Source organism: Acomys minous (genome assembly GCF_964271855.1).
Source record: "Acomys minous genome assembly, chromosome: 16".
Lineage (NCBI taxonomy): Eukaryota > Metazoa > Chordata > Mammalia > Rodentia > Muridae > Acomys > Acomys minous.
Genome location: NC_140498.1, coordinates 95,707,600 through 95,720,428, shown reverse-complemented (window position 1 = coordinate 95,720,428; position 12,829 = coordinate 95,707,600). Strand labels below are relative to the sequence as shown.

Genomic DNA, 12,829 nt, shown 5'->3' with positions numbered 1-12,829 from the left:
GAGGCTGAGCCACAGAGTCTCGGAGCCTTATTTCCCTGGTCTTCAAAGTGGGGCTTAAATAATGCAAACTTCCCAGGTAAGGGTCAGAGGATCTATAAAACATTTAGATACCTCCTGGCACACGGTACTCGTTCAGCAAGCAGCAGTGCAGCACCACAGTTTACTAAAGTTACCCTTTGGCCAAATCTTCAGAATCACAAAGTGTGTCTTTCTATCCTTAGTGCTCAGTGTCACGCTTGGCATTGGACGCATTTGGGATGAGTAGATAGATAGGTGGATGGATGGATGGGTGATGATAGATGGATGGGTGGATGGATGGATGGATGATGATAGATGGATGGGTGGATGGATGGATGGATGGATGGATGGATGGATGGGTGGATGGATGGGTGAATGGATGGATGGATGGGTAGATGGATGGATGGGTGGATGGATGGGTGAATGGATGGATGGATGGATGGATGGATGGGTGGATGGATGGATGGATGGATGGGCGGATGGATGGATGGGTGGATGGATGGGTGGATGGGTGGATGGATGGATGGATGGATGGGTGGATGGATGGATGATGATAGATGGATGGGTGGATGGATAGATGGATGATGGATGGGTGGATGGATGATGATAGATGGATGGATGGATGGATGGGTGGATGGATGGGTGAATGATGGATGGATGGATGGATGACTGATGAACGGATGGATGGATGGACATGCCTGAGAGATGAAGTCTTGTCTTGCATTGTTTCAGTCATTCATTAGCTTCCCCCAGAAGTTTGGATCTCCAGCCAGGGAGATCATTTGGCAGGAATAGTGGCCTTTGAAGTTTCAAAAAGTCATTCCAAGCCCAGAGACCATCTGTTCCTGCTGCCTACAGGTCTAGATCTAGAGCTCTCAGCTTCTTCTCCAGCACCATGTCTGCCTGAATGCCACCATGCTCCCTACCATGATGACAATGACCTAAACCTCTGAAACATTGCCTTGGCCATGACATCTGCTCGCAGCAATAGACCGGTGGCTCAGACAGGCTCACTAGGCCATGTGAGGACACTCAGCTGAGGTCATAGTGTCCATCCCAGGTTCTGTTCTCATGAACTCAGCGCTCATCAGAAACACCCGGAGAGAGAAAAGCTTTTTAACCCATGTGTCTGAGTTAATGTGCCTAGTTTGGCCCATTCAGGACCAAGGACAGAGTCTCCTCCTGGGAAGAGAGGGCTGTAGAGCACCCTGCTCAGGATATCTGGGATTGGACAATCACGCCTAGTGGAAGAAAGGCTTACAGAGCGTTTCTACCCCAGACACGCTTTACAAGGGGTCTTCTCCTGTTGACCCTGCTTCTAGTCTCTTTGGCTTTAAAGTTAGGACCCAGACGACACTCCAATTGAGAACTTCCTTTCTTTGGATCGGCATAATTGAGTTTTCACATATTTATTAATGTCACATCAAGAACCTGAGCACCTAATCACACCAGGGCTACTCCACAGGCTGTCTCTGTGAGGGGACCAGCCTAACTCTCATCCCCAAGGAGCTGGCCCACCCTGTGGCTGATGAACAAGTGTGTGATGTCATGTGGCAGAGGAGGAAAAAGGGAGACAGCAGTGCAGATAACGTAGGGTATCAGCTAGCACGGGTGATGGTCAGGGAGGTCCCCAAGAATCCAAGGAGGGGAGGAAGCCCAGCCATTGTGCTAGGATGTGGCAAAGGAGTGGCCTGGTGCACAGAACTGACAGCACACAGCTCCCAAGGTGGGAAGGCACATGGCATGGTTGAGGAGAAGCAGAAAGTGTAATTGTGTTCTGTTCCATTTTCATCACCAGAGCCGGAGACAGCATCCTACATTTTTTCAAAGAGTCTTTTAACTTCATAGTTTTGGAGGCTGGAAGTTCAAACAGCACGGTGTGGGGATCTCCCTAGCGGCAGCATATTGAGGCAGGTATGTGTGTGCGCACACACGCAAGAACGTGCATGTATGATCCTGCTGTATGAGTGTTCACACAGGTAGACCATGTTACTGATACGCAGGCATACATCACAGGTGTGTGTCTATGTAAACATCTTATCTGATCTGAGATTTTTTTTTTTCCTCTGTAGTTCACAGAAGTCAGCGCATGCGTGTGACAGCCTGAAACAGATCCAGTCACTGTGCTGGCCTAGCAGAGAACTCAGGGCCTTTCCTAGCTGGTATATAGACAGATTCCCACACCAAGGCGGGCCCCAGCCTCCGTCCCCACCCCCGCCTCCCTTACCTTCAGCTCCAGGCACCTTCCTCTCAAAGGCTGCACGCAGGCGCTCGAGCACCACGCTGTCACTGGAGCCCTCCACCCGGACTTCTTCATCTAAGACCCAGAAAAGGCCCCCAGCATCCTCGGCACCTCTTCTAGACAGTAAGTGGACCTGGTGGGAGATCCAGTGTGTGTTGAGAGTCAGCTCTGGGCATCTCTCCCAAGCCCTCAAGACTAAACATGCCTGGTGGGACCCGTGAACCTGTTCAACCCTCACTCTCGGTCATGAGGCCGAGCACTGTCTGAATCCCTCCTTCACATCCTGTATGGCCTTCGACAACCAACTGTGGCCCCTCTGAGATTTGTTTCCCCAGGTGTAAAATGGAGCCTGGAAAGGCCTTCCCCAGAGGGTTGTCTTGGGGATTTGAGAAGGGTGTGTCTGCTTGTAATCCCTCCCCGGACAGACACAGAGAGCTGAAGGATGTGCACAGCCAGCCTGACACCTTGCTCTCTCTTAGAAGTCTTGGTATTTTATTATGCCCAGACATTGGTATACATTTAAAGAGACACGCACTCAAGGAATGTCTTAGGGAACATGAACTGGATTCCATAGCACACGTGGGATTTTAAAGCTAGCCATAGCAACCTTCCAGGAAACCTGTGGGTTGCTTTGCCTATTGTAAAGTTTGAGTTGTCACAAGAAAACAGTGGGCCCACCAGTGATGAGGGCATGAGATGTGGTAATATCAGACAGCCCCAGGGTTGTTGGGGCCCTAGGCTGCCTAGCACTTGGGGCTCTCGGAGCTAAACCAAGGCTCTGGTGGTCCTTCTGTCTCCAAGGCCTGGAGAAAGCCAGGGGCACAACCAAGGTCCCATGGTGAGTCCCAGGGGTCCTAGAGGACCCCAGCCTTCATCACTGGGGGGAGGGTGGACAGCTGGCCCACACTCAGGAGAGGCCCTCAGATGGACAAGTAAGGAAGCCTGCACTAAGAACAGCTCTGGGCCTCCTAACAGGAGGCTTGGCACGCAGCCACTCCCTAAGACTTTGGAAGAAGAAGTTTCGCAAGGGCAGTGTGGCACACTGTGACCAGGAGGAGCCACGGCAACCATCCTTGGTCAGCAGGAGACAGGACAAAGTACAGCATGCCATACCCTAAGGCAGGAGGAGGGCCACTGACAGGAACTCTGCCCCGCTGACCTTTTGTAGATTGGTGACAGCCGGTGGCTCCAGGCGGGAGACACTACAGCCCTGACTTGTGGCTCTGGCCAGGCCCACACACATCTGCTGGAAGGCACTTCTTTGGGACTGACCTGAGTGGCAGTGGGTCTTAGGCCCCAGGGCATCTCCATGTCCAAACCTCACACTAATCAATGTCTCTTAACCCTGGGGAGTCCGGGTGCAGACAGCTTGACGAATGGGTGTCTCAAAGCCTGGTGTGTGCTGCAGTTTCATGCCTGAGAGCCTGGGTCCTTTCTTACCCGGGAGGGGTTTTGATCCACAACAGCCACCGTAGTTCCTGGAGAGGACTCCGGGAGGTCAAAGGGAACGGAAATGCCTTCCTGAAATTCATAGGACATAAACATTAGTTCCCGCCGTAAGCTCAGTAGGTGGGAGAAGAGCCCCATCACTATTAAAGCCATTCTTTTTGAAGTTAGTTCAAATTTTTTTCATGAAATATACATAACAGGAACTTTTTTCCCTCTGGCCGTTTGCAGATTGGTGGCGTTCACGCTGGTGCCGCAACCATCTCAGTTTTTCCTTCAAGAACTGTTTAAAATTAACACTGTGCAGGTTAGCAGCGTCCAACAACAGGTTTTGATGCGCGCTGACAGTTTTCTCCTTGTGAAATGAAAACAGCCCCACTACACAGACTCCCCACTCTGCCCGTGTGCCAAAGCTGCGGACGAGCTGACTGACCTTCCCGCCCCGTGGCTTTGCCGTCAGCACCTCGCACAGGAGGCACCGTGCTGTTCCTATCCTTTGGTCACTGGTTCATGACACTTAGCAGACTATCCTCAAAGTTTGTCCGCACTTTAGCACGGCACCAGAATTAAGTTCCTAAAGACTGGGTGATACCACATAGAACCCGCCAGCCATGCTTTCTCCATTGGTTCCTGTGTTGGACACTTGGGTGGCCCAGCCCTCTGTCTACAGTGCCTAGTGCTGCTGTGAGTGTGAGTGTAGAAACGTCCCCTCAAAAATGTTTGGGGTGTGTACCCGGAAGTGGACCACAGGCCCCGGAGCCACACTCAGACCAAAGTGCCACCCAGGTTCCCTAGAGACTCACGAGCAATGACAAAAGGGTCTCTCGCGCCAGGCTGTCAAGGGCAGTTCGGTCTACAGATGTGTTAGCCCCAGTGGTACCAGGGAGAAGACCATCACTCCCAGCTTCCATGTGCTGAAGCCAAGGGCCAGAGAAGGTGAGCAGGTTTTCTAAGGCCACACAGCCAATCAGAGTGAAAGCCAGACTCTCCACTTTGTAATTATTCTTTGTGTCTGCCCCATGTTGCCTCCAAACAAAGGAAAGACTGATTCCAACACCCGTTGTCCTACAGAGAGCAAGATGGCCGCTCCTCTCGCCTGCCCTGAGTGTTCACTGGACAAGGCCTGGGGTCCCATCGCATTGTCACCCAGGTGGACGTTACAGAGTGAGGCACCTGGGTGTGTTCTCTCTGTCCTCTCCTCAGGCTTTGTGCACTCCCATGTGTCCCCTCTGACGGCCAATATGAGAGAGAAGAAGGGAGCCTTTCAGAGGCAACCAGGCCTTTTGTGAACCTGGCTCACATGTGAACAGTTTCTGGAAAACCCCATTGAAGGGGGCGTGCCCGGGTACGTGCACCTGTCCTCCACAGGGGCGTTCAGCCTCGTGTCTGCACACGGCAGCAGCTCCTGAGGGGCCGTCCGCACCGAGGCAGATGTAGAAGAAGCCAGAGCTGGAGCAAAGTGCTCTGTAGGTGACACGGGCCACCTAGGGTGGATCTTCACTGCACCCGTTCGGCCTCACCCCTGGGCACAGGCCTGGGAGACCCCAGCCCAGCTGACACATACCTCTTGGTATCGCTCCAGAGTAGAGACAAAGGTCCTGTGGTAGAACAGCAGCTGCAGGCGTTCCTGGGCGTAATTGTAACACAGCTCCTCAAAGGTGGCCGCCCGGTCCTTGCCCTGGTGCCGAGGGTTCTGAAAGCCTGGAGAGTCGACCACCATGATAGAAGCCATAGACAGGTGGTGGGAGGAGAAAGATCTGGGGAGGGAAGAGAAAAGCTTCTGAGCTCACATGGAGTCTGCCAGTTCAAGCCTCGCCCCAGAGCAGAGATGGGGAAACTGAGGCAGCGTTCAAGGTGGATCTGGAGGTCTGGCTTCAAATTCAAGCTCAACATTTACAGGCTGTGAGACCCCAGGCAAGCGTCTTGACCTCTCTGAGCAGGACTCTCGCCAGCTGTTAAGTGACGTCAGGAGTGAAGCTGGCCCACAGCTGCCGTAAAGGACGTGGGGCTTAGATGTGAGTGCCCTCCTGTGATTCCAGGATGCAGCAAGCTTTTAGAAAATACGGCCCCTCCATCAGGCCCAAAGTCAGAAAGCGCCTGATAATTCTCCTCTCTTTCCTGGTGGCACACTGCACTTGAGAAACCATTTTGTGTATGTTTTACAGAGCTGCTTTTCCCCCCCTCTAAGCAATCATATCCTTGGATGTTTTTGGCACTCCTGTCAAGGGTGAACAGCCTGGACTGCTAGAGTCTAAAGACAGGATGGAAAATTGTGAAGCAGTCCCTAACTGCCGTCCCACTCTGTGACAGAGGGGCTGTGTGTCTCTGGGGAGCTGCCTGGCCTCTCTGATGCTCAGCTGAGGGATGATTAAAGCTGAAGGCTAACTCCAAAGGCTTCTGGGAGATCGGAGGCTACACCACACCCATTGCTGTGACCATGCAGCCTGCCCTGTGGTTGGCGCTCAGAAAATTCCTCAGCTCTCATCATCGCCTGCAACATCCACACTCAGATCTGGAGATCACGCTCTGAGCCTCGGCTCTCGCTTCTCCTTGTGAATCTTTCTCTATGTGTAAAATGGGGTCAAGCGGGGAAGCCACCACAGACACATGCGTGAGAGGAGGCTGAGGCTGAGGAGGCAGGGCAACCCTCCTTCTCTTCAAAACCTCTATTGTGGAAATGCCTGCCTGTCTGCCTGTCTGCCTGCCTGTCTGCCTGTCTGCCTGCCTGTCTGCCTGTCTACCTGTCTGCCTGCCTGCCTGTCTGCCTGTCTGCCTGCCTGTCTGCCTGCCTGCCATGGCGGGGAGAGGCAGCCTGTCTGCCACTGTCTGCCTCAGTTCACCCCAGCTCTAACAGCCGCCCCCCCCCCCCCCCCCGTGTGTGCCTCTAAGCACAATGATCCCTGGTTTCTAGATAAGGCGCGGATGGATGGTAATTACTCAGACAGCAATAGGGGGAGTTGATTCCAAGGCCCTGGTGACCGGAGATCCCAGCTGCTCGGCTCATCCCTTAACAGGATTCAGAAGCCTAATTATGCTGTGCGCTCTTGCAGAGAAGAGAACCCCCTCCCCCCGCTTCCCCACCCCCACCCCGTGTTCCCCACAGGCCACACTGGAGCTACTCAATGGGTTTCTGAGAAGGCTGGGCTCAGAGTAGCCCAGCATAGGCTCTGGACAGCCAGCCACCCCACAGGCCACCCTGCCATTCTGTCCCCTAGGCCCAGCAGGAGAAGTTAGAAAAATAAATGAAGCCAGAAGCAGCAGGTAGCAATTTGCTGGCTCCCCTACCCCCTTCCCCAACCCCCACCCGACCCCAGCCACACCTCACCTACACTGGGTTGGATCGAGCAGTAAACAGCACAAAACAGGCTGGATCATTAGGGCTAGCCTCAGCCCTTAGCCAGTGTTCCCAAAGCTATTGCTCTTCCTCTTTTTTTTTATTTTGTTTTTGTTTTTGTTTTGTTTTTGCTTTTGCTTTTTTGTTTTGTTGTTTTGTTTTGTTTTGTTTTGAGGCAGGGTTTCTCATTTGAACATGGAGACCACCGCTTTGGCTCGCCAAATGTTCTGCCTGGCTTCACCTCCCTGCTGCTGGTATTACAGATGTGTGCCTCCGTGCCTGCCTTTTTCAGGTAAGTGCTGGGCCTGAACTTTGGCTTGAGCTGAGCTCTGCTGCTGTTGTATTTTCACTGTTAGAAACTTACTTCAATGTGCTGCCTGTTTCTTCTAATCTCCCGATGAGCCCAGAGGAAGCGGCCACTTTAAAGTTGTGGAGCCCACAGAGGTAAATGGACTTGACGTCACACAACCAGGGTGGGCTGTAAGCTCGGCTCTGCCCCATCTCAGAGCTCTCCCTCTGCTCAGAGAACCCCAGCCCTGGCGTGGGCCCACTGGGCTCAGCAAGAGGCCGAGCCTCACAAGAATGCTGTTACCTGTTGATGAGGGAGACCACCGCCACGAAGAGCTCTTGGTACAGGCCAGAGGCAATCCCCTCCACACACTCCACACCGGTCATCTTGAGCCCTGAGACGGGGAGACAGAAACGTGTCAGTATTGGGAGGCCACGACCTCTTCCTGGGAGCTCCCTGAAGTAAGGAGCCACCTCTGGGGTCGGGGCACAGAACGGAAGCACGGGCAGTGTTTGTTGTGCCCGTTTCTCTAGAAGCAACCACAGGCGCACACTCAGGCTCAGCCGCGTCACCACTAGGATTTTACTCAGCCTGAAGCATTCTGAGAAACAAAGCCGACTGTGTCCACAAAGTCCACCAGTGGTTGGAATTGGCCAGGATCACTTTGTTGTGATAAGTCGGTCACCCTGGCAGACATAATCAGACTCCATCAGTGCCGAGGCACAGGTCAGGCACAGAACAGTGGGAAGCGGCAGAGGACTTCCCTCCTGTGCTAGAGGACAGGAAAGCTTAGCAGGCCTCAGAGTTGGCTGGACACAGGGGGACAAGCGTGTTCCGTTAAAGCGGCTGTACAGTGGAGAGCGAGCCAGTCACAGCTCCTGACCTTCCACCCAGTTCCCGTCACAGAATTAGAATCCATCCACTTCCCCTCAAGACAAACACTTCTGCTTGGACATTCTAGACAGCCTGCCCACTGCTGCTCCCAAGCATTTCCCATGCCTCCTTTATCTCCAGCCCCCACCCTGGGCTGTTGCTAGGCAACCCACAGCACCGCAGCATTGATCCGAGGCACACAGGTTCCTTGTCTGCTTAGCGTCTGCCTCTGAGACCTTTGCTGGACAGACCAACCCAGTCTCAAGAAGTGCTGTGTCTGTTGTGTGTGTTCTTCTCATGCACGTGGCAAGTATTGTATCCTCGTGTGCACGGTGCACACCTACGCACATGTGCTGTATGCATGCATCTATGTGTGTGCATGTGCACACACAAGTATGTGCTACTAATAAGCAGAGCACAGGCCTGGAAAGTAGACTGCTCCTGGAAACCACAGGGCCGAGAAACTTGTCCCCTGCTGTTAGCGCGCGAGCGTGTGTGTGTGTGTGTGTGTGTGTGTGTGTGTGTGTGTGTGTGTGCGCGCACGCGCACATGCTCACGAGTGCCAGAAGATGGCACCACCAGTGCCTCCTTCCACCACTTTGCACCTTATTTTTGGAGACACGGGCTCTAGCTGAGCCCAGAACTTGCTCAGTCCGCTCTCCAGGGAGCAGGCTTCTTCCTCAGTGGTGACACTGTTCTGCTCAGGTGGGCTCTAAGGACACAAGTTCAAGTCCCTGTGCATGCATGGCAGGGACTCTGCCCACTGTGTCATGCCCCAGCCTTCACCTGTGATCTCTACAGCCTCTCAACTCTCTTCCTAGTCACTGCTCAGCCTTCAGATTGGTTTCCAGAGTGCGAGGCAAGCCACAGCCTTCTCTGTTAAGCCACCTTTCAGTTTGCGATCGGTCGCTGCAAACTCTATGTACCGCGACTGGCACCAGCCCTTCATGCCCTGCCCCATGTGCCTCTCAGTTCCACCTGCAGAAGCCTTGCTCTCAACCATCACACAGGCAGGCCTGCCTTCCCTGCCTATCAAGAGCTCTACAGACACACACAGACCAGAACGGAAAGACATCAGCCCCTGGGCAGGGCCTAAGTGTCCCCTCTCCCAGCACAGCGGACCCTCCAGGAGCTCAGCAGCCTCCACGGTTGCTGGCCAGAGTGAAGTGTTCGGCCATAAGCATCAGACAGGGAGGGCCTATTTCCTTTTCCACCACTGCCGGCATCCCCCAGCCCTGACACATGTGCATAGAACAACTCTCGGAAGGAGTCTTTGTGAACATGGGAAAACATACAAGTCAGCTACTGGTGCAGCCACAGCAAGGAGCTGGGCACCCAGAGTGTAGCCTTGAGGACTTGGTACCTGCGCAGCCTTCGCTGTCCTCCAGGCCCTGGTGCTGCGGCCCTGACGTCATCTGGTGGATGATCTGCCGAAGGTGGTGCTTGAACGTGGCGGTGTTCAGTTCCTCGTAGTCACAGCCCAGGACCTCGGCGGCGTGGTTGGCCCACTCGAACCGCATGAACTGCTTCCGGCCCACTGCACAGAGGACCAGGAAGGGTGTGGGGTGAGATGTCGGGCCCAGGTTGGCTGCACGGCCAAGAACACCTCAGGGAGTCTTGCCACATTTCCACCTTATTTTTTTTTTTTTAAAGTCATTAAAGATAACGTAGGGAAACACTCTAAACAGAGGATACAGTAGAATTAGGATAGATTCGGGCATACATTTATTTATATGCACATCCACTACCCTTTGTGTTAGGACTCTGCTTCAGTCTGTCTACCTGTGATGTCATTGCCTACCTGCCATGGGGGCGTGGCCCTGCCCAGTATATAAAAGGACAGTCCTACCTCGCCCCTCCCTCTCTTCTCTCTCTCTCTCTCTCTCTCTCTCTCTCTCTCTCTCTCTCTCTCTCTCTCTTACCTCCTTACCGCCCCTCTCTCTTTTCCTCTGTCTCTGTCTCCCTCTCTCTCTGGGGTACCCCTCCTCCCTTTCCTTCTCCCCCATGCTCATCTAATAAACCTCATATCATATCATATCTGGCATCTGGTATCTTATTATCCTCATCATCTTATATTAAACATAAAACCTTGGCCCCTGTCTGCCCAATCATCCACTCGCCCACTACCCAGCCACACGCTCCACCAGCCACACGCTCCACCATCCAGCCAGCCACCCGCATGTTCAGCCCACGTTTACTGAGCAACTACAATGTGCGAGAGCAAGTCACACGCGGTGACGACCCTCATGCAGCTTACAGCCCGGTGAGGGCGCTGGGTGGGAAACAACCAGAGAGACAGGTAAGTGAGATGGCGTCAGGTGGCGCGCACCACAGGGAGGAACTAAACTACAATGATGGGTGCAGAGAGATGGCGGTTCTGCTAGTGTCTGCTGCTCAGAGAGACCCTGGGAAGATGTGACAGTGGGCTCGGGCTCAAAGGTGAGGAGTCCGCACAGAGTGCCTGAGGCAGAAGTGAGCGTGGTGTGTGCAAAACAGCCAGTCTGGCTGCAGCACAACACGGAAGAGGGCAGAAAAGCGAGAGAGAGACACGGGGAAGCCCGTGCTGTGAGCCGCATGAGGCTGTTTAAAGCACCTCTGTGTAGCACAGCAAGTACCCACAAGTAAAAGAGTTCAGTAAAAAAATAGATGAGAAGCTGGCCGTGGTGGCACACACCTGTAATCCCAGCACTCGGGAGGCAGAGGCAGGTGGATCTCCGTGAGTTTGAGTCAGGCCTGGTCTACAAAGTGAGCCCAGGGCAGCCAGGGCTACACAGGGAAACCTTGTCTTAAAAAAAAAAAGTGGATGAGAAACCATTGAAGAAGATGCCGTAAAATCATTTCTAAAGTGCTGTTACCACAGTGAGAAAGTGGAGAGGGGTTGGTGAGAGGGCTCAGCATGGGAGGTGCTTGCCAACAAGCCTGAAAGACCTGAGTTCAAATCCCTAGGACCCACAGGACAGAGCGAGGGGACTAACTCCCACAGGTTGTCTGTGCATGCCGCACAAAGAAATAAATGTTCTAAAACCATTTTAAATTACACAACTAACATGAATGCAGTGAGACAGTGATCATGACAGAGTGAGGCACTGACATTTTCCAAATTCCTGGTTTTGAGAACTAAATACAAACAACAGACTAATTAAAATAAATCCCAACGCGCTCCTTCCAAGGGCTCTCTGTCTCCAGTCTCCTTGCAAATGCGTTATCTTGTCTGAAACACAAACCACCGCTGCCTGCAGGCATTCGTCTGTCCCCCAGGTGACTGCCAGGGCCCAGTGAGCCAAGTCGAAACCGAGCAATTGGAACCCTGGGAGAGCTTCTGCCTGAGATGTTAACCAGCGCTACCCAGGGAGGATGACAAGTAGTGGCTGCTTGCTGGGTGTTCCCGTGTGCCGGCTGCACAGGGATGCGCACACAAACGCTGCTTCCCAGTGGCAAAGAAACAGACTTGGGGGAGTCAGTCAGAAATAATGACAGTGGTGATGTGGGATGGTGGTGACGATGGTGAGTGATGGTGACAGTGATGGTGGTGTCAACAGTGATGGTGACAGTGGTGCTGGTGATGGTGGTGTCAACAGTGATGGTGGTGGTGGTGTCAACAGTGATGGTGGTGGTGGTGTCAACAGTGATGGTGGTGGTGGTGGCAACAATGCTGGTGGTGGTGGTGGCAACAGTGATGGTGGTGGTGGTGGCAACAGTGATGGTGGTGGTGGTGGCAACAATGCTGGTGGTGGTGGTGGCAACAGTGATGGTGGTGGTGGTGGCAACAGTGATGGTGGTGGTGGTGGCAACAGTGATGGTGGTGGTGGTGGCAACAGTGATGGTGGTGGTGGTGGTGGCAAAAGTGATGGTGGTGGTGGTGTCAACAGTGATGGTAACTGTAATGGTGGTAATGATGATGGTGACGGTGATGTCAACAATAAATGTACTGGCAATAATAGTTAAACCTTATTGGCCTTGCCTGACTGAAAATTATATATATATATATGTATGTATATATGTATATAATTTTCAATTATATATATTTTGTTTGCTTGTTTTTTAGTTCACCTCACTTGGAACTTGGGAGTTCCACATGTTGCACATGGAGAAAGCTCAATACGTGGTAGCCCCACCCAGAGCTTATCATCACTATTAAATTTTCAGGAGCACTATTATCATTTGTGCCTTTTGTTGATGATCTTCTTGATACGGGGCCTCACTATTGGGGCCCCAGGCTGGCCTGCGCCCACTGCACAGTCTGAATTCTCACCTCTGGGGCACTGGCACTATGGATGCAGACGTCACCGTCACTTAAAGATGAAGTGAGTGAGTCAGAGAGTCACCAGACAGTAGACAGCCACCGAGGGGGAGAAGCCTATCCGTTGGGCGCCACTTGTAGGCTCAGTTTTCTCAGCAAATATATTTTATTATGAACGTATTAACTGAGAGTACCTCACTTATAACCCAACTAACCTAAACAATAGGAAAAGAAGATTAAAGAGCACAATAATGAAACCGTAAGGATATCAAGGATGTTTTTCAGCTGGTTAATAACCAATCTCTCCCACATGGTAGCTCGACTTTTAAGGGGATAAACATCACCTGCTCTCTCACAAGTCTTTTTCTCGTGCCCCACTTGTGATCT

At 52.7% G+C, this 12,829-nt stretch overlaps 1 protein-coding gene across 1 annotated transcript in view; it reads right to left on the bottom strand.

The window, feature by feature from the left end:
* Positions 1–12,829, bottom strand: part of MYO18B (myosin XVIIIB) — a gene marked incomplete at its 5' end in the record, with an annotated part of 198,622 nt that overhangs the window by 152,628 nt on the left and 33,165 nt on the right. Inside the window, 5 exons of the mRNA XM_084763691.1 lie at positions 2,246–2,393; positions 3,701–3,781; positions 5,271–5,463; positions 7,633–7,723; positions 9,566–9,739. Of these exons, the coding sequence (XP_084619817.1) occupies positions 2,246–2,393; positions 3,701–3,781; positions 5,271–5,463; positions 7,633–7,723; positions 9,566–9,739 (687 nt within the window). The remainder of the gene's footprint in view (positions 1–2,245; positions 2,394–3,700; positions 3,782–5,270; positions 5,464–7,632; positions 7,724–9,565; positions 9,740–12,829) is intronic.